Consider the following 26,249-nt stretch of genomic DNA (forward strand, 5'->3'; position numbering starts at 1 on the left):
TCATCTTTCTTCCAGCCTGAGGCCTCCGTCCTTACAAGTGGCTCATTTTACACAACTTTCTGTTTCTGCCTTTGGGAAGGACACACATTCCTATCTTTCCCGCCTTTTTCCGGCCGGGCCGGCTCTCTCCTAATCCTTGTTTTCATTGTTGCTCACCCTCTTGATCCGGGGCGTGAAGGATGCCGACGGGAGACAGACGGACACGTGGAGGCGCACAGGGCGTCGATGGCTCTTTGTTGCAAGAAAAAACAACAACCGCGGCCCTGTGCTTGTTTGTGCAGCTGAGGTGTCCGGAGGCCACTCACCCCTGGGAGATGTGGGCGGGGCCAGTCCGATGGGCCCCCCCTGACCTGGTGCGCAAGGAATGCCGCAGGTGACGCTACGTCACAGCACCCGTCATCCCACCCGGCTCAGGGAAATGGGCATCCTCTTGATGGGTATATAAGGATGGCAACTCCTCACTCAGGGCATCTCAGGGACTTGTCCAGGCTCCAGGACCCAGCCGTGGCACACTAGCCAGAGACTTCAGCGCCAAGACGCCTCAGCCGCACCTGACTCAGCGCTAAGAGGCCTCAGCCGCACCAGTCACAGCCTCAGTCTCAGCGCCAAGAGGCCTCAACCTCCTTCCGAAGAGACCTCCGCCTCGCCAGTCACAGCCTCAGTGCTTACAGACCTCAGCCTCAGTGCCTACAGATCTCCGCCTCGCCAGACCCACTTTCTTCGACTCCATACCATGGCGCGGATCTCGACTGCCCCCAAATTGGCCCTCCGGCTGGTGGTTTTGCTGGTGGTCGTCTGCCTCCACAAAACAGGTAAGGAGTTATATTATTTAACAGTGCTTTAAATGGGCCGGTACTGTCCGGTACGGAGTACCGGCACTTCTTTGTTTTGGGAGGGAGAGTACCGGCACTTCTCAAGAGAAATGCTATACTTTTAATTGGAGAGTAGCAACACTTCTCAGAAACAAGCAGGTACTCTGGTACAGAGTACCCGCATTTCCATTTTAAGCACTGGTTATACATAGACGTAACAGTCGCAGGTAGCGCCTCTTCACCACGCATTGTGGCACTGTGAATGTAGCGCTGTTCCATGTTCCATGACACAGCAGCAGGCCCGGGTCTAGACTTGTTTCTTTGGGAGGGCCGTGAAGAAGGATGGGTGGGCCATGAAGATGAGCGGGTACTGGCCAAAAACAAAAAGGTCTTTAATGGATCTTCTATTTTAGGTATTGACATCTGTCCACGTTTGACATTTTTAGCACAATAATCAGTACCCAAAGAGCTCCATACTTTGATCTCGGTGACGTCAGATCTTTCAGATGGACTGCTTTAAGACTGCAGCATGCTCCTAGTCACGTGCAGCATTGGAAATGTTGCTGCTGCCTCACAGAGCCACTTTACAGCTTTTCTTGTTTTCTTTTTAAAAGTTGGAAGCTTTTCACTTTGCAAAGCATTAAAGTTTAAAAATACGATGCGATAACACCAGAATTATAATTCAGTTTTCAGGATATCCATGCGGGATATTTGTGCATCACAGCAGCTACTAAACTCCGGTGACGTCACGCCTCTCCCCCAGGCCTGAAAATACCCCGCCCTCCAGTATCCTGACATATGACCGACTCAGCCCCTCTCTTACCACCTGTTAGACATGAGCCTAATGTGGGAAGGACTCTTCCCCAGCCCTCCAGTATCCTGACATGTGACCGACTCAGCCCCTCTCTTACCACCTGTTAGACATGAGCCTAATGTGGGAAGGACTCTTCCCCAGCCCTCCAGTATCCTGACATGTGACCGACTCAGCCCCTCTCTTACCACCTGTTAGACATGAGCATAATGTGGGAATGACTCTGCTCCAGCCCTTCGGTATCCTGACATATGACCGACTCAGCCCCTCTCTTACCACCTGTTAGCATGAGCCTAATGTGGGAATGACTCTGCTCCAGCCCTTCGGTATCCTGACATATGACCGACTCAGCCCCTCTCTTACCACCTGTTAGACATGAGTCTAATGTGGGAATGACTCTTCCCCAGCCCTCCAGTATCCTGACATATGACCGACTCAGCCCCTCTCTTACCACCTGTTAGACATGAGCCTAATGTGGGAATGACTCTGCTCCAGCCCTTCGGTATCCTGACATATGACCGACTCAGCCCCTCTCTTACCACCTGTTAGACATGAGTCTAATGTGGAAATGACTCTGTCCAACCCTTCAGTCGTTCCTATGTCAGGTATATGTCTGATGAAGAGTACACATGGGCCTAAGTCGGTCACATGCTCATGCAGTCTTGGTGCTTCCGGGCGACGCTGCCTACAGCTCATGTATTAACTTGAAATATCTTCCAGTCACTGCGAGTGCAGACAGTGCTTCATGGTGCCTCCCGGTGATGTTGCCAACAGCTCATGCATTAACTTGGAATATTTTACAGTCACTGCGAGTGCAGACAGTGCTTGTTGGTGCTTCCGGACTACACTGTCTACAGCTCATGCATTAACTTGGAATATCTTGCAGTCACTGTGAGTGCAGACAGTGTCTCTTGGTGCTTCCGGACTACACTGTCTACAGCTCATGCATTAACTTGGAATATCTTGCAGTCACTGCGAGTGCAGACAGTGCTTCATGGTGCCTCCCGGTGATGTTGCCAACAGCTCATGCATTAACTTGGAATATTTTACAGTCACTGCGAGTGCAGACAGTGCTTGTTGGTGCTTCCGGACTACACTGTCTACAGCTCATGCATTAACTTGGAATATCTTGCAGTCACTGTGAGTGCAGATAGTGTCTCTTAGTGCCTTTGGGATACGCTGCCTACAGCTCATACATTCACTCGGAATATGTTACAGTCACTGCGAGTGCAGGCAGTGTCTGTTGGTGCTTCCAGAACACGCTGCCAACAGCTCATGCTTTAACTCGGAATATTTTACAGTCACTGCAAGTGCAGTGTCTGTTTGTGCTTCCGGACTACGCTGCCTACAGCTCATGCATTAACTCTGAATATTTTACAGTCACTCCGAGTGCAGACAGTGTCTCTTGGTGCCTCCCGGTGATGTTGCCTACAGCTCATGCATTAATTCGGAATATCTTCCGGTCATTGCGAGTGCAGACAGTGTCTCATGGTGCTTCCGGACTACGCTGCCTACAGCTCATGCATTAACTTGGAATATCTTGCAGTCACTGTGAGTGCAGACAGTGTCTCTTGGTGCTTCCGGACTACGCTGCCTACAGCTCATGCATTAACTTGGAATATCTTGCAGTCACTGTGAGTGCAGATAGTGTCTCTTCGTGCCTTTGGGATACGCTGCCTACAGCTCATACATTCACTCGGAATATGTTACAGTCACTGCAAGTGCAGTGTCTCTTGGTGCTTCCGGACTACGCTGCCTACAGCTCCTGCATTAACTTGGAATATCCTCCAGTCACTGCAAGTGTGATCAGCTTTATATGTGCTTTGACTATGCTGCCTAAAGCTCATGCATGAACTTGGAATGTCTTCAAGTCAATGCGAGTACAGACAGTGTCAGTTGGTGCCTCTGCGTGATGCCGTCTACAGCTCATACATTAACCCCGGAATATCTTCAAGGACTGCGAGTACAGACAGTGTCAGTTGGTGCCTCTGTGTGATGCTGTCTACAGCTCATGCATTAACCCCGGAATATCTTCAAGGACTGCGAGTACAGACAGTGTCAGTTGGTGCCTCTGTGTGATGCTGTCTACAGCTCATGCATTAACCCCGGAATATCTTCAAGGACTGCGAGTACAGACAGTGTCAGTTGGTGCCTCTGTGTGATACTGTCTACAGCTCATGCATTAACCCCGGAATATCTTCAAGGACTGCGAGTACAGACAGTGTCAGTTGGTGCCTCTGTGTGATACTGTCTACAGCTCATGCATTAACCCCGGAATATCTTTAAGGACTGCGAGTACAGACAGTGTCAGTTGGTGCCTCTGGGTGATGCTGTCTACAGCTCATGCAATAACTCGGAATATCTTCAAGGACTGCGAGTTCAGACAGTGTCAGTTGGTGCCTCTGGGTGATGCGGTCTACAGCTCATGCATTAACCCCGGAATATCTTCAAGGACTGCGAGTACAGTGTCAGTTGGTGCCTCTGGGTGATGCTGTCTACAGCTCTTGCATTAACCCCGGAATATCTTCAAGGAATGCGAGTACAGACAGTGTCAGTTGGTGCCTCTGGGTGAGACTGTCTACAGCTCATGCATTAACCCCGGAATATCTTCAAGGACTGCGAGTACAGACACTGTCAGTTGGTGCCTCTGGGTGATGCTGTCTACAGCTCATGCATCAACTCTGAATATCTTCAAGGACTGCGAGTACAGACAGTGTCAGTTGGTGCCTCTGGGTGATGCTGTCTACAGCTCATGCATTAACTTGGACTATCTTCGAATCACTGCGAGTGCAGACAGTGTCTCTTGGTGCTTCCGGAGTACGCTGCCTACAGCTCATGCATTAACTCGGAGTATCTTCAAGGACTGTGATTGCCGACAGTGTCTCTTGTTGCTTACGGACTATGATGTCTACAACTCATACATTAACTTGAAATAGCTTCCAGTAACTGCGAGTGCCGACAGTGTCTCTTGGTGTCTGCACTTACAGGTCTGTCCTCTTCTCTTGCGTCTGTCCTATCCTCCCATGCCTGTCCTCTCAGGTCCCCTTAAGTCTGTCTTTGTAGGTCTGTCGTCTCATCTTTGGTCTTTCCTCTCTTCTTAGGTCTCTCCTCTGAAGTCTGTCCTCCTCAGGTCTGTCCTCTCAGGTCTGTCTTCTCAGGTCTGTCCTCTCCTCTTAGGTCTGTCCTGGTAGGTGTCTCCTCTTAAATCCATCCTCTTAGGTCTGTCCCCTTCTCTCAGGTCTCTCCTTATAATAGGTCTGTCCTCTCAGGCCTGAACTCTCAGGTCTGTCCTCTCAGGTCCATCTTCCGAGGTCTGTCCTCTCCTCTCAGGTCTGTCTTCTCAGGTCTGTCCTCTCCTCTCAGGTCCATCCTCTGAGGTCTGTCCTCTCCTCTCAGGTCTGTCTTCTCAGGTCTGTCCCTTTCCCTCAGGTCTCTCCTCATGGTAGGTCTTTTCTCTCAGGTCTGAACTCTCAAGTCTGTCCTCTCAGGTCTGTCCTCTCAGGTCTGTCCTCTCCTCTTAGGTCCGTCCTTGTAGGTGTGTCCTCTTAAGTCCATCCTCTTAGGTCTGTCCCTTTCTCTCAGGTCTCTCTTCGTAGTAGGTCTGTCCTCTCCTCTCAGGTCTGACTTCTCTGGTCGGTCCTCTCTCTCAAGTCTGTCTTCTCAGGTCTGTGCTCTCCTCTCAGGTCAGTCTTCTCAGGTCTGTCCTCTCCTCTCAGGTCGGTCTTTTCAGGTCTGTCCTTTCCTCTCAGGTCTGTCTTCTCAGGTCTGTTCTCTCCTCTCAGGTCTGTCTTCTCCTCTCAGGTCTGTCTTCTCAGGTCCATCCTCTGAGGTCTTTCCCCTTCTCTCAGGTCTCTCCTCGTGGTAGGTCTGTCCTCTCAGGTCTGAACTCTCAGGTCTGTCCTCTCAGGCCTGTCCTCTCCTCTTAGGTCTCTCCTTGTGGGTGTGTCCTCTTAAGTCCATCTTCTTAGGTCTGTCCCTTTCTCTCAGGTCTCTCTTCGTAGTAGGTCTGTCCTCTCCTCTCAGGTCTGACTTCTCCGGTCTGTCCTCTCCTCTCAGGTCTGTCTTCTCAGGTCTGTCCTTTCCTCTCAGGTCTGTCTTCTCAGGTCTGTCCTCTCCTCTCAGGTCTGTCTTCTCAGGTCCATCCGCTGAGGTCTGTCCCCTTCTCTCAGGTCTCTCCTCGTGGTAGGTCTGTCCTCTCAGGTCTGTCTTCTCCTCTTAGGCAGTCGCGGCTAATGCCACTATGGAGTAGCATGGCGGCAGGGTAGCAGGAGCAGGAGCATCGGACGGGGAGATACTTTTTTTCCAAAAAGGTACCTGTTCCTGCGACCGCCTCGAGCTTCGGTGCTCGTCCATTCTGCTGCTCCCGTCAGTCCCTGGCACAACAGACTCCCCAGCCAATCTAGACGCTGCTCTCATACTATGAGAGCAGCTTGGGGATTGGCCTGAGCAGCCTGGTTTTATGCTCCGCTCAGGCACAGGGAGTCTGTGCCTTTCTCCAACCCAGCTGTAAAATAACAGCCTGGTTAGAGAAACCTAAGTGCCCATGTCTGTTTGGCCGGCCTACTCTCTTCTCTCAGGAAGGTCTTTCGTCGCAGGTGTGTCCTCTGTTTGACGATCTGTGCTCTCCGGTTTGTCCTCTCTTCTCAGGTCTGGCCTCTCTTCTCTTCTCAGGTCTGGTCTTTACTTTAGTCTCTTCTCTCAGGTCTGTCCTCCCTTCTCAAGACTGTCCTCTCAGATGTCATGAATGTGCCCTCTAATCGGGCACACAGGCATCGATTGCTTCAGTGCTTAATTTGAGCCAGTGGTTTCCAGTGCCCATTACCGGTATTTAATTGTCAAAATTGGCCCTTATGGTATTCTGCCACTAGGTGGCATTGTCGTCTAATACAGAGACTAAAACGATAACAGTTATTTCTTAGTTTAATATACATAAAAAATGACTAATACCTGCTGCTCAAGCCACTCATAGCTCTGGGTGCCTGGAATAGTCTGAATTGTCACTTTTGTAAGAGTGTGATGGTTAGTAGTTGTGTTGGTACAGTCATTGGCAGCGCTGGCAGGGGCGATGACTGGTGCAAGCCACAGTGGCCTCCAGAGGAGAGCCCTGGCACTTATTGTTTTTTAAATTAAGCACGGATTGCTCCGCCCCTTAGTTTTGTGGCGCCTTCTGTAGCTGGGACTGGAGTCTTTTACACTTGGTCTGTCTCTGGGACACTTTTACAAGTTTTAAATCCTGCTGCTTTTTAACTCCTGTTTCTAGGAACTAATATAGAGGTGCGATATACACTTCTGTATGTAAATGTGGCATCTTCTGAATAATGATTATTGTAAGTATTATTAATCTGCAACGTGCAGTAATGGCTCAACATTTTCTCATTTCAGCTTCTCAGAATACCACGGCTAATGCTAATGGGACGACTGCAAATACCACTTCAGGTAGGGGCCCTGACGACTCCCAAATCACATCAGCGCCGGCGTAGCACAGGCCCCTGAGCCCCAGCGGTGTGCGGGGAGGGGGTGGGCAAACCTTCAGGGGCCCCTCAAACCTTCAGGAGGCTCCAACCCCTCAGGGCCCCTCCACCCTTCAGGAGGCTCCGAACCTTCAAGGCCCCTCAACCCTTCTGGAGACTCCGACCCTTCAGGCGCCCCTCAAGCCTTCAGGAGGCTCCAACCCCTCAGGGGCACCTCAACCCTTCTCGAGGCTCCAACCCTCAACCCTTCAGGAGGCTCCAACCCTTCAGGGGCACCTCAACCCTTCAGGAGGCTCTGACCCTTCAAGGGCCCCTCAACCCAATTGGAGGTTCCAACCCTTCAGGGGCCCCTCAACCCTTCTGCTGGCTCCAACCCTTCAGGGGCACATCTACCCTTCAGGAGGCTCCAACCCTTCAGGGACACCTCAACCCTTCTGGAGGCTCCAACCCTTCAGGGGCACCTCAACCTTTCAGGAGGCTCCAACCCTTCAAGGGTCCCTCAACCCTTCTGCTGGCTCCAACCCTTCAGGGGCCCCTCAAGCCTTCAGGAGGCTCCAACCCCTCAGGGCCCCTCCATCCTTCCGGAGGCTCCAACCCTTCATGGGTCCCTCAACCCTTCTGCTGGCTCCAACCCTTCATGGGCCCCTCAAGCCTTCAGGAGGCTCCAACCCTTCAGGCGCCCCTCAACCCTTCTGGAGATCCGACCCTTCAGGGGCCCCTCAGACCTTCAGGAGGCTCCAACCCCTCAGGGCCCCTCCACCCTTCAGGAGGCTCCGACCCTTCAAGGGCCCCTCAACCCTTCTGGAGGCTCCAACCCTTCAGGGGCCCCTCAACCCTTCTTCTGGCTCCAACCCTTCAAGGGCACCTCTACCCTTCTGGAGGCTGCAACCCTTCAGGGGCCCCTCAACCCTTCTGGAGGCTCCAACCCTTCGGGGGCCCCTCAACCCTTCTGGAGGCTCCAACCCTTCAGGTGCCCCTCAATCCTTCTGGAGGCTCCGACCTTTCAGGGGCCCCTCAATCCTTCTGGAGGCTCCAACCCTTCAGGGGCCGCTCAACCCTTCAGGAAGCTCCAACCCTTCTGGGCCCCTCAACCTTCTGCCACACACACACTGAGCTACATAAGCCAGAGTGAGATAGAGTGAGCCACAGTGAGCCAGAGTGAGATAGTAAGCCACAGTGTGCCAGAATAAGCACACCCCCTCTAATAAAACATGCGGGGCTCTTACCAATTACGCTATAGGTTGAGGACAGCCTCCAAACACCATAAGTGGCTCTTACAGGTTATTCCATATGTTAAGGGCAGCCTTATTGGACCACAAGCTCCTTCTTGGCCTTCAAGATATACTGCGCTATGTGTTTGTTTGTTTATTCATTCACTCACTCAAACTTTGCTTTTATACGCTGATTCTGAACGATGGATTTATTCACAGCTGATGGTTCCTCCAGCGCTGCATTGGCCAATCAACTTGCTTTGTTGTGTAACTGACTAATGTAATCTTTATCGCAGGTTCGAGCACGACCTCCACAACCACCACCTTGACAACTACCACCAGTAAGTATCTCGTGTCTAGTGTGTGAGAAGTGGACTAAAGAGCAACCCAAGTGTGTGTGGGGTCTGGTGGACATGCACACAGTCAAGGACGGTGCAGCTCTCCCTGCTTCCTGCATGTTGGCCCTCTTGCCAGAGGGGTAGACAAGGCCTTTAAGTGAGCCCATGAGCTGTGTGTGTGGGGGTATGGACATCAGACACTAGTGAACTAATGGTGTGAGCGTTCACTGTGAGAAACGTTCGCCCACCAGAAGTGGATTATCTCAGGCTGAGCCCTACCCGGCGAGTGTGGCAGTGTGCCTCCAGTGGAATCGTAAATGGGTGGATGGCACCTGGTGGTATCGGAGGCTGATAGATGTCTTTTGGCGGTATCTCAGGTGGTAGAAGGCACCTGGTGGTATCCCAGGGGGATAAAAACTGCCTGGGGGTGTATAAGATGGATAAAGGCTTCTGGTGCGATCTCGGGGACACAGATTTTAGATTGAGGGCACCTGGGGTCGTATTACACATGACTGCACCGGCGCTAGTTGTCACTGTGCGCCAGAGTATGTATGTGTTTATGTGCGTTTGAATCACTGCGCTAATACAATATACGCACAGACGCAAACGCACAGAGCTTAAAGTCTGCGCCACCATCACGGCGTATTACAAACTGATCCTCTGTAATGCCATTGGGCGCTTACTCTGGCGCACAGTGACAACTAGCGCCGGCGCACTCATGTGTAATATGGCCCCTGGTGGAATCTCAGTGGGTGGTGGGCACTAAGTGGTATCCAAGGGGAATAAAGAGTGCCTGGTGGTGTTTTAGGTAGATAAAGGCTCCTGGCGCGATCTAGGGTACACAGATGGGACCTGGCGGCATTTCTGCTAGATAGAGGGCACCTGGTGGTATTTCAGTGGGTAGGGGGTATCTGGTGGTATTTCAGTGTGTATGGAAGCATGTGGTATCACAGAAGGATAATAGGCACCTTGTGGTGTTTTAGGTAGATATATAGGGCTCCTGGTGTGATCTAGGGTAGGTAGATGGCACCTGGTGGCATTTCTGTGGCACAGAGGGCACCTGAGAATATTTCAGGTGGGTATGGGGCACCTGGTGCTATCTCAAGTGGATGTAAAGCCCTTGGGTGCATCTCATACCAGTAGATGGCTTGTGGGGAAAACTCAGATAGATAGAAGGCAACTGGTGGCATTCTAGGTAGGCAGAAGCCTGCTGCTGGCTTCTTAGGAGTGTAGGTGCCACATCATTGTTTTTCAGGATACAGAATTGCATGTATTCGAATGTATAGTGTGCCGCCTGTAGTGGTAGCTGGGGTGGATGCAGTGAAGCCGTGGCGGTAACTAGGCCTTAACGTGAAATTCTGCTCTGGTTGTGTTTTTCTCATCCACGTAGAGCACAGAGTTCCAAAAAACTCCGCGGTGCAGAGTTTTTTTATCCCTCGCCAAGGTGGCGAGCAAAAGTGGGGAACATCTTACTTTAGACCAGCTCCCAGTGAGATTTCTCAATGCGGACAGTCACTGATGGTCGCTACCAGTTGCATTGAGAAACCTTCAGTACTCATTGAGGAAGCTGTCGCTCAAGTAGGATACCTCCCCGAGAGGCACAAAGAAGCAGGTGCGCATGGTGCCGTTCGCTCTGATTTTCCAGTGTAGGACAAAAAGTCAGCGCTGAAAATCAGCGCAAACAGCGCAACATCACACATTCTGCCACTTGCGGAACTCCGCGTAGTGCAGCGGAAGGTTTTGGTCACTTCAAAGAGTTCAGTGGAACTCCACGAACTCTGCCCAGGACTCGTGGTAACTTTGGTGGACACAGTGAAGTCTGTGGTGGTAATTTGGGTAGATGCAGTGGACCCTGCAGTAGTAACTTGTAGTAGTAACTTGGGTGGAGGGAGTGCTGCCTGTGGTGGTAGCCTTGGTGGACAGAGTGTTGCCTGTCGTGGTAAGCTGGGCGGGCAGAGTGCTGCCTGTGGTGGTAACTTTGGTGGACAGAGTGCTGCCTCTGGTGGTAACTTTGGTGGAGAGAGTGCTGCCTGTGGTGGTAACTTTGGTGGAGAGAGTGCTGCCTGTGGTGATAAGCTGCGTGGACAAAGTGCTGCCTGTGGTGGTAACTTGGGTGGACAGAGTGCTGTCTGTGGTGGTAACTTGGGTGGACAGAGTGCTGCCTCTGGTGATAACTTTGGTGGAGAGAGTGCTGCCTGTGGTGGTAAGCTGGGTTACAAAGCAGAGTCTGCTGAAGTAACTTTGGTGGCGAGAGTACTGCCTGTGGTGGTAACTTGGGTGGAGAGAGTGCTACCTGTGGTGATAAGTTGGGTTACGAAGCAGAGTCTGCTGAAGTAACTTGGGTGGACAGTGTGCTGCCTCTGGTGGTAACTTTGGTGGAGAGAGTGCTGCCTGTGGTGGTAACTTGGGTGGACAGAGTGCTGCCTCTGGTGGTAACTTTGGTGGAGAGAGTGCTGCCTGTGGTGGTAACTTGGGTAGACAGAGTGCTGCCTCTGGTGGTAACTTTGGTGGAGAGAGTGCTGCCTGTGGTTGTAACTTGGGTGGAGAGAGTGCTGCCTGTGGTGGTAACTTGGGTGGACAGAGTGCTGCCTGTGGTGGTAAGCTGGGCAGACAGTGTGCTGCCTCTGGTGGTAACTTTGGTGGAGAGAGTGCTGCCTGTGGTGGTAAGCTGGGTGGACTGAGTGTTTCTAGTGGTGAATGGTGGGGGTGGGGTAGCATGCCTAGAGGCCAGGCCTCCCTCCCGGTTTATTCACTCACCTGTACTCTCTTTCCCGCTACAGCCACCCCTTCCTCCGGGGGCAACGTTGGGATGAATGCCTGGGAGATTGTCCTCCTGGTGCTGGGCTGCATCTTCGGGGCCTTCCTCGTCTTTGGTCTTTACTATGCGGTAAGTATTCCAGGCCCGGTGCAGGCCAAGGTTTAGCTCAGGTGGACAGGTAGAGAGGTGGAGCAGAGAGAGAAGATGCAAAGTAGAGAGAGGGGAAGATGAGAAGTCAGGTGTGGAGAGACAAACTGTGTAGAGAGAAAAGAACAGCTCAGAAGGAGACGGAGTGACAGGAAGAAAGAGATGACGTGAAGAGGCAAAAGAGGGGAAGGAGAGAGAATGAGGCAGACCTCAGGGGGTAGAGAGAGGGGTGAGGAGTGAGGCAGAGCTAGGCAGACTTTGGGGAGACAGTGATGAGATGTTACATGAATTCTGCTAGTAAAGCAGAGCTGTGCGTTAGGACGACAGAACATCAGAATATAGCGACTGAGGGGCATATTTACATGCCCCTATCACCACCATAACGTCACTTTTAGGGGCCTCTCCTTATTTACAAGGCAGCTTTAAGCCACTTAACGTGGCTTAACGCTGCCTTGTAAATAAGGCCCCTTTTCACGCTGTGTTTAGCGTAGAAGGGGAGGGCAATGGGAGTTGTAGTGGGCGTTCCACCGCAAAACCCATTGATTTTGTCGCTGCCTCCTGTTTACAAGGGCAGCATGAATAGGAGGCAGGGCCAAAATTAAGACCAAGGTAAACCTGGTCTTAAACAGGCAAATCAAGGAGATGTTTCTGCTCTTTCCATATGGCAGGGCTCTGACCAAGAGGCCACTGCAGCTTGCACCACCCATCGCCCTTGCCATCGCTGCCAAAATAACTACTAACCATCTCTCTCGCATGTATATGCGACAGTTCAGATTATTCCAGGTCCCCAGAGCTAAAGGAATGGCTTGGGAGGCAGGGATTAGCAAATTTAATGTATATTGTAGTCCTAAACTACCGCTGTTCTGCTCATCCCTAAATTAGATGACCCGCACCACCATGTGGTAGACTGTTCTAAGTATAGTGTTGACAATAAGGTGCCGGTGCCGAGCACCAGAAACCAATTAAGTGCCGGTGCTGAGCCCCGGAAAGCACCGGCTCAAATTAAGCACTGGGTACATCCCGTCTGGACCGCCCCATCCCTGCTCCGGTTTAGGAAAGATCTGATGTCACACCTCATCAAAGAGCACTACGTCATGGGGCAGGAGCACTCCGCTACCCCTTCAATACTGAACTGTAACGTGACCTTTAACCCTGTATGATGCTTGCTATACTTTCGGCTAAGTTTGTGTCACAAATGCACGCACATACGTCTACACACACCTGTCAACAGCTACTTCCCCCAGCAGTGTGGCCACGCTTAGTCCCCAATAGGAGCTTAGGAGAAGTGGGCGGGGCTTCTTGAATGTGTGGGTGGCAGTCTGTGTCTTGGCCATTACTGTTAGCTGCTATACCGATGATTTTTACTTTTCTTTTCAGTTATTCGCTTTCAATGCCTAATCCTGGAGCAGCACCATGGGGGAGGGACCCGCCCAGCCTCTCCGAAGATGGGTCCAAAAGTTTGTCCTACATTTGACCGAGAGGCGCCTGTCCCCTCCCCCCTCCTCCAGAGCTCCCGCAGGGGGTCTCAGAGGGCCCACCCACTTCTTTTATGTCCTGTACTTGCTATAATGTGATTTCTATATGAACTGTGACCTTTCACCCCTCAGTGACTTTGAAGACGGACGATGAGGCCAGCATGCTTGTTTGCACATGGACTTTGATGCTCTATTCAGCTAAAATGCATGCAGGCGCTTTGTCCTGCCTGACTGAACCCCAGCCCAACCAGCTTTTCAATAGAACAACCTGGCCGTTATTCTTGCTTCTCCATTCCCTGCATGGACAACTGCAGGATCAGACACCTACTTTTGATTAGTTAGGGCTGTTTTGCTGCCATGATGCATTTCCAGGGATAGGGCTGGTCAGTCCAAGCAATGGATTTCGGAAAAACTGATGTGGTCAGCCATGTTTGTTTTATTTGAACAGATTCAAAGTTCTCTCAATGTCTTTTATTTATTTTCTCATACCATGTTCTGTGGAGTTTAAACAATAAATTATAATATTTATTTGGCCATTAATACGTCTGAATACTTTTGTGATAAAAGCGGTGTTGAGTTGTTCTTACGAATACACAACATGAAGGGCATAGCTCAGCTACTCACCTTGTGTGTTTAAACTTGCAAAATGTTACAGTGGGGACACTTAGCAATGTGGGTAAAAGAGGTTAGGCCAGATTGTAGAGGCTGTGGGAGATTTGCAAGGTTAGTCCTGAGCTGTCTGCGCTGTAGGCATCAGAGCGCTATCCTGGTGCATGAAGATGTTCTTGAGTTTGGAGTGCATTGAGATGGATTTTTGTTGGGTGTGGAAGGCCGCGACCTCACAATTGTGTTAATGTCTGGAGAAGTCATGGGTACACTTGGAGATAGCCAGGTCAGACTCTGCCTAGGCTTGTGGGCAGGACATAAGAGTATAGATTCTCAAACCCTTGGATCATTGAATAGATCCTGAATGGTTCCAACACAATCTTTGTACACACCCTCAGCCACTTAACACCACTCACAGCTTTCCTTGTCACTTTGCTACAGCGTCTTACATATCACCGGGGCCACTCCTAATATCCCTCACCTACTTCATGCCAATTACTACTCGTATCACCCTGCAAAGCCTAAGATGCTGTACTTGCCAACATCCAGTCAACACCCCCTTTCACCACACCAGTTAGCCACATATTTATGCACCACCAGCAGAATTTACCCCACCCACTTACATCACCCCTCACTCCCCATCACTGAAAGATTAACATATGTGCACCCTTGACACAGCTTACTCTCACCAGTTCATTGGTGATATCTCCTACACAGGCTAAAAGTCTACTCTTTACAACACCCACACCTTTTGCTTGCTATTCATCACTCAGTACCATTCAGAGTCCACGAGCCACGCCATCTTTACGTGCAGAGCCACTCGTACCCCAACTCGGCTTCATGCAGCACAACTAGTCAACATCATTTGTCCCCACACTACCATCAGTGCTCTCCCCTAAGAATATTAATTTCTTACATAATTCACTTAACAACAGTCTTCTACAACACCCCTTCATTATAACCACACCCAGGCACGTGTTCAAGGCATTCACCCCAGCTTCAGTTAGCCATGTGCAACAAACCTGAGCCATCCACATGCTAACAGCTCATTTCTCTCCTGTATAACACGATTTGTGTAAATATCCCACAACACTAATCACTCATATCACACATTCCCCATACCACTAAGCCCAGGCATAGTTGGTGGAATGCCACTACAAGGAGTTCCACGGAGTTGGAAAAAAACTCAGTGGAACTCCGTTCTGCTCCCCTCCACCAAGACATACAACATAGGGGTTTGCGTGGATGAGGACGGCAAGGATGAGGAGGGAGAGACCACAGTGAGGAGGAGGACAGCCCGGAGACGCCACAGCAGGTAAGAAACAGTTAGAAACACCAGCCATCCACACCACCCACGAGCAACACAAGCCATAATCACATTATTCGCTCGCACCAGCAATGAGCTGCATCCACTCATTCACTAACTTGCTAATATCATTCACCCATCTCAACTATCTCTCACCAATGTAATCATTCACATGAGCTATTCAGTCATGTCTTACCCACGGCTCTGCGTAATCCTGCGTAATCCTATTGTACATCACACAGCATTGCCAAGCCACTCACAACTTTTCTTGGACATCAAAACCTTCAATCACTCACAACTCAGCACCTTGTTACGCTAGTTCACTACTTCACATCAATGGCCGCCTACATCATTCATTACTTACCAAAGTCCTTCACAACACAACTCATAACTCATCTCCAGCAATTTGTTGCATGAAGCCATGGCCATTCAGCAACTCTGGCCTGCCCCGTATCCACTCACACCACCACAGCAATGTTATTCAGTCAGTTGCAGTATCCCTGGCAACATTCCTGCAGCCATTCCCAGCACTCGCACCCTCTACACCCACAATGACTGCACTATTCAACTACATTCATAAAGTTTCCCAGTTGCACTAGTTACCTGCGGTCACTCACAGCACCCACTCAGAACATCACTGAACACCAAACAATTGCTTGCCTTAACCCACATTTATCATATACTCAAGCTGAGTCCATTTGAACCCAAGCTCTAATTCTCACACATCCAGGACCTCTTCAGTTATCAGACCTCCCTGACACTAAAAGCTAAAGCCACTCAAAATGTCCCTCAGCCACACAAAACACACCTTTCTGTACTCACAGATTCCATGGCCGCTCACATCATTTGTTCAAGCCACGCACAATACCCTACGTCTACAGCTCTCGTCCACAAGACCAACATAAACCTCCACTAAACTGCAGCACCCCTCTTGACCACTCAGAGCCACTCAGACCAACAAAATTACTTGATCAGAGTGACAAAGATCAAAGTAAGGTAATAGAGGCGAGACAGGATTAAAGGGAGGGCAATATTAATATTAGTGGTTGTGAAAAGCTCAATGCATCCGTGCTATTATGTTGGCATAGCAAAACTGATGATCATAGAAACCTCATAAAGGAGTAATTGTGGAATTACTTTGAAGTAAACTAAACATATCCTAAAGTCCTCACTGGAAAGGCTGGGTACATGTTCTAGCTGAATTGAATTCCAAGCCAAGTTGCCTTTTGCTCTTTCTTTTGTTTTCTGTGCACAGATAACATAGTGAACAGCTAAAAGTATACCGTGGTGATCCGTGAACTACTGAGAGAATACTTGCCCATCACTCCGATCTCAGTCTGTGACTGACGAGCAAGGACAGTGCTGTGGTAAATGAATTTCTACAAGCCAATCAGAAGGGTCTAACCACAGCATTTTCTTACGTTAATTCTAAATTGCTGTTTTCAGGCAATCACAATAGTTCTCTACGGTTAGACCCTTCTGATTGGATGCCATTAAGAGTAACAATGCGCAGCGCATGTCCCCATGGAATAGTGAGTGAGTGCTTTTCTTCTGTTCAGACTATGAATTCTAAAGTTATCCTGGGATCATGCTTGAGTAATACAGCCTCATTTTAATGTTATCGTGAGATCATTCTATAATGTTGTTATGTTAAGTTAACTGGTAAAGTGCACGGCTACTCCATGGAGTGTCCCGGCGCGAAGTGTAAAAGAAACCCGACAACACAGAGCCACACAAGCCCGCCCCTGGAAACTATAGTTTGAAAAGCCAGGTTTAGAGTTGTCTCCTGAAAGCGGGGAGATCCTGAACCTGTCTGAGAGCGATGGACAGGCCATTCCAGAGTCGTGATGCCACCACTTGAAAGGATCTGCCTCCAATCCGGGAGAGCCGTATCTTTGGGGTGATGGTCAGGCACTTGGCAGAAGATCTCAGGGTTCGACGTGGACTATAGTGCTGGAATCTTTCCCCAAGGTACGGGGCACCTATCTTATGGAAGGCTTTAAAAACAAGCACCAACGCTTTAAAATGAATCCTCTTCTGCACCGGGAGCCAGTGTAGGGAGGCCAGATGAGGGGACGTATGTGTTCTTGGCCCGGCCAACAAAACGGCTCTTGCTGCCACGTTCTGAATCACCTGTAGGCGGACGAGTAAGTAATCATGAATGCCAAGATGCATAGCATTAACATAGCCCTGTCTTGACGCCACCAGGGCCTGGACTACCATCTTCCTATGGGAGACCGGAAGCAAGGGGAGAAAATACCTTAACATTCCTAGAATTTCAAAACAGGTCCCGGCCACTGATTGAATCTGCGCCTTCATAGAAAGTGAGTCATCAAATTTGACCCCCAGATTCTTCACGACGTTGACCGACATAGTGGGCGGGGCCATATCTTGTGGCCACCAGTTGTGCCAAGCTCCACCAGGATGTGAGCCAAAGAATTGTGGGGAATATCATCAATGAGGCAATAAAAAATTATCGCTGCTTTTGCGTCCGTTTTTGGACAAAAAGCGGCGATAATTTTAACGCCCTATTAGCAAGGACACGCTAACGCGTGAATCCATGCTTCTTTGCCCTTTCCCTTAACGCTCAGCTTTGCATCTCTAATGAGATGCAAAGTGGCTGTTGCTCCCCAGAATAACGGGAGAAATGTCGCTAAGCGACATTTGTCCTCTTATCAAGCCTCACGCTAAGAAGCATAGCGGCAAGAAAAGTAGCGATAACCTCTGTTATCGCTACTTTCCTTACGCCTGCATTGAAACTGACTTAGCCATGATAGCCTATGGAAGGTGGATATCATGGCTAAGTATGTGTAGCCCTATCAGCAAGCTATCGCCATACTCTGTGCGATTATCGCTGTATTTCCAGCGATAATCACACAGCTGGCAGCTTGCGTTCTGAATTTTATCGCTTTGGAGATAAGTGTTGCTGATAGCACGCTATCTCCGCGATAAAATTCAGAGTTGGCCAGCGATAATTATCCTCACGTTAAGAGCGCTGAGCGATAATTATCGTCTGGCCTTGATAATATGCCCCATAATCTCCAATTTTTAAGAGTTATGCTTTAGTTGAAAGTGCCTAAGCCATGAGAACACTTCAGACAGACAGGTGTTGATCACATTCCCATTTAACTCAGTGCCCCTCTCACAGGTAAACAGCAATTGTGTGTTATCGGCATACAACACTATTTTAGCCCCATGTTTCTCGGCTACAAGCGCAAGAGGGGCCATATATAAGTTGAACAAAGTCGGGCTCAGAATAGAACCCTGTGGTACCCCTACCTTCATGAGGGGAATAGGAGCCGAGAAAGTCAGGGACCAAATAGTTTGCTGTCGGTCCTTTAAGAAGGAGCCAAACCATGTGAGTACCATGCCTCCGATACCACCCTCTTCAAGCCTTCTAAGTAGTCCATTGTGGGGGACGGTATCGAAGGCGGCCGAGAGATCCAGCAACACCAGAACCGCCCTTCCCCCTTTGTCCAGTGTGATTTTAATGGTCTCATCTACTTCTAAAAGGGCTGTTTCAGTGCTAAAATTAGCTCTGATACCCGACTGGCTGGAATGCAAAAGATGATTGGCCTCCACGTAATCAGTAAGGACTGAGTTGACATATCTCTCCAGAACCTTGGCGAAGAAGGGTAGAAGATATATGGGCCTATAGTTGCTAGCGATCGAAGGATCAGCTGTGGCTTTTTTTTAAATTGGAAGAATTTTTACATCCTTCCAAGTTTTAGGCGTTTGCCCCACCTGCATGGCAGTATTTAGAACTGAGTTAACCACAGGGTTAATCACCTCTGCAACAGAGGACAAAACGTTGGCAGGGCAGGGGTCTGTAGGGGAGCCGGATTTGAAAGTTTTCATAATGGCAAGGGATTTCTCCAAGGAAATGGGCAGAAACTGCGTAAGGGAAGGATTGGAGATTCTGCTGCCAGTAGGGGCCAGCCACATGTCTTTTGCTACTACTGGAGCTTGGGCTAGAAAAGAATCTTGGATTATTTTAATCTTGTCTTGAAAAAACACAAGCCATCTGATTGGTCCACTCATTGCTGGGCACAAAATGTGCCTCAGTGAACCAGCGGGCAGAGGCTCGCTTAGTATTCACAGCTCGTGTGGTCGGAGGGGCGAGTGCAAGGGCACAGTGCTGGAGTCGATTTTCTAGGGAGAGTACATCCCTTTCCAGGTTCCCACTATAGGCGATTGGGTGGAGATTAAGAGCAGTTTGCACCGCCTCGGGAGCAATCAGATGAAATGGTCTAAAATTGCTCGCTCGAGGTTTACCATGTGCTTGGGCGCCCCTTCCTGCACATTTTAAAGCTAAGGAGATGGTGGTCCGACCACACTATGGGGAGTGGCACATCCATGTCGATCGGGGTAGAGAAGTGTGCTCCTTTACGTGGGTGGGAAGGGGGACATACGTGGTCATGTTAAGTATGTCAAAACATTCACTTAACCCCCTAGACTCCAGTTCTGTGGGGACATCCATGTGGATATTGAAATCGCCTAGAACTAAGCAGTGACTATATCTGGCCACAATAGGGGAGATGGCGTGATTGATAGTTTCCAAAAACTTTCCAGCTGGCCCAGGTGGGCGATAAATGACAGCCCCCGCTATGGACTGATGGGGGGAGACAGTAAGTAAAAAGCCCAGGCTCTCACCCCCCTCTATCTCCGCCATCAGCAGAGGCGAACGGCTGAGGGAACTCCTAAAGACGAGGGCCACCCCCCCCCCCCTCTTTCCTCGGTTCGGTCTTTCCTGAGGATCTGATAGATGTGGTAACGGAGCCACCCGGCCCGTTCCAGCACGCTGGTCACGCACCCACGCACCCGGAGGGCGGGCACGCCCGAAGGTATAAATAAACGGGCGCGAGACCGCTCGTGGTCTTCGGCCCACCACAGTGACCCTGGCTGTTGTGTCCTCCTTTAGTAAACCAGTTCCCCATGCCCCTAGGCCTCTCCTGTCCCAGTGCTCCCCCAAACACTACATTGGCGACGAGGGCGGAGCCTACCCGCGCCTCGCCCCTCCGGCGCACTGCTGACTTGCCTGGTGGTGCCCGGCGCTCTCCGCGGAGGCGGAACGAAGCGGACCTCGCCGAGCGTGTCCTCGCGCTGTGGGTCCTGAGACGGGCGCTCTGCAGGTGAGCTCTAATCGGAGGGGGGAGTCGGCCCTCGTGAGCTTCGTGAGCGGCTGAACAGACAGAGCTGGCCTTGGCTCTGCCGGTGAAGGCCCCGAGGGAGTTTGTAGCAGGGGGCGTCCTCAGCGGTGCCTGCTGGGGAGAGTGGGACAATAAAGCATCAAAATCAGAAGAAAAAAAAACGAAGGCAAAAGGGAAGAAGAGCAGGTCTCGCCCACGCGCAGCACCAGCAGAAGAGCAGGTCTCGCCCACGCGCAGCACCAGCAGAAGAGCAGGTCTCGCCCACGCGCAGCACCAGCCAGGCAGTTTGTCCACGTCACGCAACACAGCGATTGGTCTCGCCTGCGCGCAGCGACAGGCAGGTGGCCTGCATCGGCCCGAACAAGGGAGGAAGTGCAACGGTGGTCTCGCCTGGACACCAGCCAAGCAGCCACGGTCTGGGAGGTGAGCAGTGAGAAGTGACGAGTATGACCACCCCTGCCCCCAGCGGAAGTGGCACGGCGCAGCAGCCTCAGCCGGTGGCCGCCGCGCAGCCCGCGGCCGCCGCGCCTGGGCACAGCGCGGTGGCCCCGTTGCCGGCGTTCAGCGAATTGTCGGACCCCTCCACGGCGGCGGTGCGGTGGCGCTCATGGATCGGACGGCTGGAGCATTACTTTGTCGGGGTGCGGGAGACGGACAACACGGTCAAGAGGTCTCTCCTCATGTGCTACGGTGGTGAAGAACTGTACGACCTCTTCGAAACTCTACCGGACAGGGGGAACGACAACGACTATGCGGGCGCCATAAGGGCCCTGAACCGCCATTTTGATCCCCAAACCAACCCCGATTTTGAGTGGTTTAAGCTCCGCCAGCCGCGACAAGAAGAAACAGAAAGCATCGACGTCTTCTATGCCCGCCTCCGGAAACTCTCGCTGTCCTGCGAGCTGCCAGACCAGCGGGCAGAGATCCGGGCTCAGCTCATACAAGGGTGCAGGTCGGTCCCGTTGCGGCGTCTCATCCTACGGGAGCCAGGCATCTCCCTAGATAACATCCTGGTCCTGGGCCGGTCTCACGAGCTATCCAATGCTCGGGCGGATGCGATGGAGGCGGCCCTCAATCGGCCAACGACGGCCCCGAAAACGCCGGCAATCAAGGAAGAGAGAGTAGACGCGCTGCAGAAGCGGCCGAACCAGCAGCGAGGAGCCGCGAGGGCTCCACAGGGCAGCACTTGTGGCAACTGCGGCCTAGGTCACCCACCTGGCGGCCGGTGCGTCGCAATAGGACAAACATGTCTGAAGTGCGGTCGGGCGAACCATTTTGCGAAGGTCTGCAGAGGTGGCCGAAGGGGGCGCGGAGGTGCTTCCGGCCCGCGTGGGGCTGCGGCGCGCGTGCACCAACTGACAGTGGAGGAATCCGCCGCCCTGCGCGAAAACTCCAAGCCAGAGTTCGAGGAAGAGGTGGAAGAAGAGGAAGTATTCTTCGTTTCGTTCGTGGGCCGGGAAGGCACGAGGAGAAGACCGCCGCCCATGTGCGACATCATGGTGGCCGGGTCCCCGGTGAGCGCTCTCATCGACACGGGGGCGTCGGTGAACGTCATGGACAGCTGCCAGTATGAGAGGCTGTCGCCACGACCACCCCTGAGACCCTCCAAAGCCCAAATCTTCACATATGACAGTGACCGGCCACTGTCCCTGCGAGGGGTGATTGACGTCGAAGTCGTCAGCGATGGCAGGAAGCTGGCCACGACATTCCACGTGGCGGAAGGCAAGAGGGGCACCCTGCTGAGCTGCCACACCGCCGAAGATCTGGCGCTGGTATTCTTCGCGAATCAGGTGCACGACCTGCATGCAAGGGAGATATTGAAGGACTTTCCGATGCTGTTTCAAGGTCTAGGGTGCCTACGCGGGAAACAGTTCAAACTGCACGTGGACCCGACGGTCCGGCCCATGGCGCTGCGTCACCGGAGAATACCATTCCTCCTGCGACCACGGGTAGAGGAGGAGTTGCAGAAATTGGAAGACTTGGGGGTGATTGAGAAGGTATCGGGTCCGACCCCGTGGGTGTCCCCCCTGGTCGTGGCGCCCAAACCCAAGCAGCCCGGCGCCATCCGGTTGTGTGTGGATATGCGCCTCCCAAACAAGGCAGTCAAGCGCGAAAGGCACCTCACGCCCACCATGGACAATATTGTGGCCGACCTTAACGGCGCGCAGTGGTTCACGAAACTGGATCTCAACGCGGGGTACCACCAGCTTGAACTCCACCCCGATAGCCGCAACATAACCACCTTCTCCACCCACGTGGGCCTGCGGAGATACAAGCGGTTGAGTTTCGGAATCTCGTCAGCGGCCGAAGTGTTCCAAAATGCCATACGGGAGACTCTCTCGGGTCTCCAGGGAGTCATCAATTTGAGTGACGACATTCTGGTGTTCTCACGAACTCTGGAAGAACACCATCGGCATCTGCGAGACACGCTGCAGCGGCTAGCGGATAGCGGCCTCACCCTGCACGAGGCCAAGTGCTCCTTCTACCAGGAGTCGGTCGAGTTCTTCGGCTACATCTTCTCGAGGGAAGGCCTGAGAGTGGATCCGAAGAAAGCGGAGGCGATCCGCGCTGCCCCGAGGCCCACATCCGCCACCGAGGTCCGGAGCTTTCTAGGGATGGCAACCTACTGTGGGAGGTTTATTCCCAATCTGGCGTCCCTGTCGGAGCCGCTCCGGCTTCTCACGAAGAGTGGTCAACCCTGGACCTGGGCGGCTAAGGAAGATCTGGCGTTCCAAGCGGTCAAGGACGCGCTGATCGACGACAAGGTCATGGCGTACTTCAGACCACACCGGCGGACAGAGGTGGTGGTAGACGCGAGCCCCGTGGGGCTGGGCGCGGTCCTGATGCAGGAGACGGAGGCGAAAGAATGGGTCCCGACCGCGTATGCCAGCAGGGCTCTGACGGCCACGGAGATGAGGTACGCGCAGATTGAGCGGGAGGCGCTGGCTATCAAGTGGGCCTGTCAACATTTTCATCTCTACCTTTATGGTCACGACTTCCGGGTGGTCACCGACCACAAGCCCCTTGTTCCGCTCTTCGCCGGCACGGCGAGGCTAGGGCCCCCGAGGATCGAGAGATGGGCGGTCCAATTACAAGCGTACCGATTTGAGGTCGTGTTCCGACCCGGGGCCAGCAACCCAGCGGACTTCCTGTCCCGACACCCGGAGCCGGTGCACCCTGATCAGTCGGACGAGCGGGGAACGGAGGAGTTCGTCCGCTTGGTGTCGCAAGCTGCATGCCCGGTGGCACTCACATTGGAAGACATCGGTAAGGCCACGGAGCTGGACGATTGCCTCGTGAAAGTGAAGCACACGCTGGCAACCCACCACTGGCGGAACTTCCTGGATGGGGTGCAAGCCCTCACTGAAGAGGAGAGAGTTTATCGGCAGCAAATGTGGAACGCGCGGAGTGAACTCAGCGAGGGGCCGCATGGCGTGGTCTTGCGAGGAGCAACACTTGTCATTCCGAGGAGTCTCCAAGGAGAGGTGGTTAGGTTGGCGCATCAAGGGCATCAAGGCGTCTCCAAGACCAAGGCAAGGCTGCGGAGCAAGGTGTGGTTCCCTCGGATGGACGGTTTGGTTGAGGAAGCCATCCGCAACTGTCACTCGTGTAACATCACCGGGGGGGAGCCGACACCTCACCCAGTGATTACGGAGGACCCATGTCTGGAACCCTGGTCCAAGTTGAGTGTAGACTTTGGTTCTTTCCCGGATGGGCGACACACCTTAGTGGTGGTAGATTCACACTCCAAGTTCCCGGTGGTGGAAGTGGTTTCATCCACGGCATTCAACCAGGTGCGAGCGGCGCTGGACCGCATATTTGCAATGATGGGCCTACCTGAAGAAGTCCGGTCGGACAACGGGCCACCGTTCCAAGGGCGAGAGTTCCAGGACTACTTAGCGGCTCGAGGGGTCAGGCACAGGAAGATCACCCCGCAGTGGCCCCAGGCGAATGGCGAGGTGGAGCGATTTATGCGCACGATGAACCGGGCGCTGAGAATCGAAGTTGAGCAAGGAGAAGACGCGGATCAATGCCTCTCGCAGTTCCTAAGTGCTTACCGCCGGACACCCCACTGTACGACTCGGTGAGCGCCAGCGCACCTTCTGTTCAAGAAGGCACCCAGGGACAATATCCCGGCGAGTCATGTGTGGCAGCCTCGGCCGCTAGACCAAGAGGCGGCGCAAGGGAGAAGGCGAACCTCCAACGAGAAGGCCAGTCTGAAGAGGAGAGCCCGGGCGAGGAGTCTCCAGGTGGGAGACGGGGTCATCCTGAAAGACCGGTACCCGAACTGGAAGTATCGCACCCCGTTTGAACCGGAAGTGTGGGAGGTGTCCGCCAGGAGAGGAACGCGGACGGTGACTCGGAATGCATCTTGGTTCAAACGAATAACATCCGTCTCCCCTGAGACTGACCCGCAGGAGGAAGAGCTTGAGGCCCCGGAAGGGTGCGGATCACCGGGAGGGCAGGCGAGCACATCGCGGAGTGACCCCCCATCGCCCGGGGCGGGCGATCGAGAGGATGGGCCCTCTGTGGAGGCCGAGGCGCCCAGTGGCAGAGGTGCAGGAGGAACCGGACGAGGAGATGTGCCACGGAGCCAGCCGTATGGCCTTCGGCCAAACCCAGCCCCGAGTAAGAGACTCAGAGACTTTGCGTGGTGTGCGCAAGAACCGAACTGTTCCGTGATAAATGATCTCTGTATCTGAAAGATTGGAGGGATGTGGTAACGGAGCCACCCGGCCCGTTCCAGCACGCTGGTCACGCACCCACGCACCCGGAGGGCGGGCACGCCCGAAGGTATAAATAAACGGGCGCGAGACCGCTCGTGGTCTTCGGCCCACCACAGTGACCCTGGCTGTTGTGTCCTCCTTTAGTAAACCAGTTCCCCATGCCCCTAGGCCTCTCCTGTCCCAGTGCTCCCCCAAACACTACAATATCCAGGGGGTATCGCATTAGTGATAGTTGGATTAGCGGCTTCTTTTAACCAAATTTCAGTTAAAAACACCATTGTTGAATCTATAAGCAGGTAGTATAGCTCGTACTCATGTTTTTTCACTAAGCGGGAATTTAAAAGCCTACCTGCATCATTTCCAGCGCTAGCCGCCTCCGGGACGCCGACGGGCGCTGACGGGCGCAGGCGGGCTTGCCTTTTGCAGGCGTTTACCGTGCCCGCTGCGCGTGTGCGCAGCGTCCCACTTTATGTTCCCCAGTGTCCCAACAACTAGACCGCCCCGATTAGGAAAAATGGCGGTGTCAGATTCTCAAATCCACCCACAATTCAGGATTAGATTCCCCCTCCACTCCCTTGCGTTTCAAATTCTAGCAATTTCATCAAACAGTCTGAGTTTCAATTCAAAAAAACCTATTTCCTGTTAAAACTATTAAGAAGAGCTAAAACTCAATGTGCAAACTAGCAAAAGCAGCAATTCAAACAGAACATCGTGCAGTACCTGTAAAGTTGTGCCTAGGGCCTAGGAATGAAACGCAGGGGCACACGTGTGTGATGCTAGTGGTCAGTGGAATGCCTGCCACGCACAGCGCCCTGGGCTTTTTATTGATGTACATGCGTGCCGTCCGTGGGGACGTCGGGCTGACCCAACTACGGCCATGCTGAAGGGGGCTGTGACCCTGACACACACACACGGACCCTCGGGCAATGGTTTGGTCCGTTGCGCCAACACTACATTCCTCCTTTACCCAGGAATGAAAAACAAACAAACATGCCGCCTAGCGCGACCCAACAGTTTTAACAGTCTCTAAGAGTCTCATGAGGGAAAACAAATGGAACAGTCTTACCTGGCTTTGGTGGAGGTGCAGCCTCCCATCACTCCAGTGGTTGACAGCGGGCAACAAAGTCTCGATTCCTCTGGGATGGTCGCGGGCACGGGCGTAGATGGTATTTGCTCTGGCTGCGCCCGTCCGGTGGGGTGAGAAACATGTCCTCTGAACTGTCCGCTTCCACCGTGTCCGGGCGGCTTTGCATTCCATGTGGCACTTCTTCTCTCCCGGTTTGTGTGGAAGAACCCGTTCCGGCACTGTCCGCCACGCGTGGCTCCTCAGCTCCCGTGGGATTCCGAGGGCCGGGAGAAGGCGTTGGGTAGTAGTCTTCTATCTCCGGAAAGTCTTCCTCCACTTCATGCGGGACCCTCTTGAAGAACGATACATTT

General features: G+C 52.5%; 1 protein-coding gene across 1 annotated transcript; it reads left to right on the plus strand.

The window, feature by feature from the left end:
- Window positions 1-221: 221 nt before the first annotated feature.
- LOC146869710 (uncharacterized) lies at window positions 222-13,551 on the plus strand. The gene is made up of 5 exons (XM_085654530.1): window positions 222-812; window positions 7,006-7,059; window positions 8,602-8,646; window positions 11,424-11,530; window positions 12,926-13,551. The coding sequence occupies exons 1-5, from the start codon at window positions 734-736 to the stop codon at window positions 12,944-12,946; spliced, it is 306 nt and encodes a 101-aa protein (XP_085510656.1). The 5' UTR covers window positions 222-733; the 3' UTR covers window positions 12,947-13,551.
- The last annotated feature ends 12,698 nt before the right edge of the window (window positions 13,552-26,249 follow it).

Source organism: Triturus cristatus, chromosome 1_1 (assembly GCF_964204655.1).
Source record: "Triturus cristatus chromosome 1_1, aTriCri1.1, whole genome shotgun sequence".
In the NCBI taxonomy this organism is placed as follows: Eukaryota; Metazoa; Chordata; class Amphibia; order Caudata; family Salamandridae; genus Triturus; species Triturus cristatus.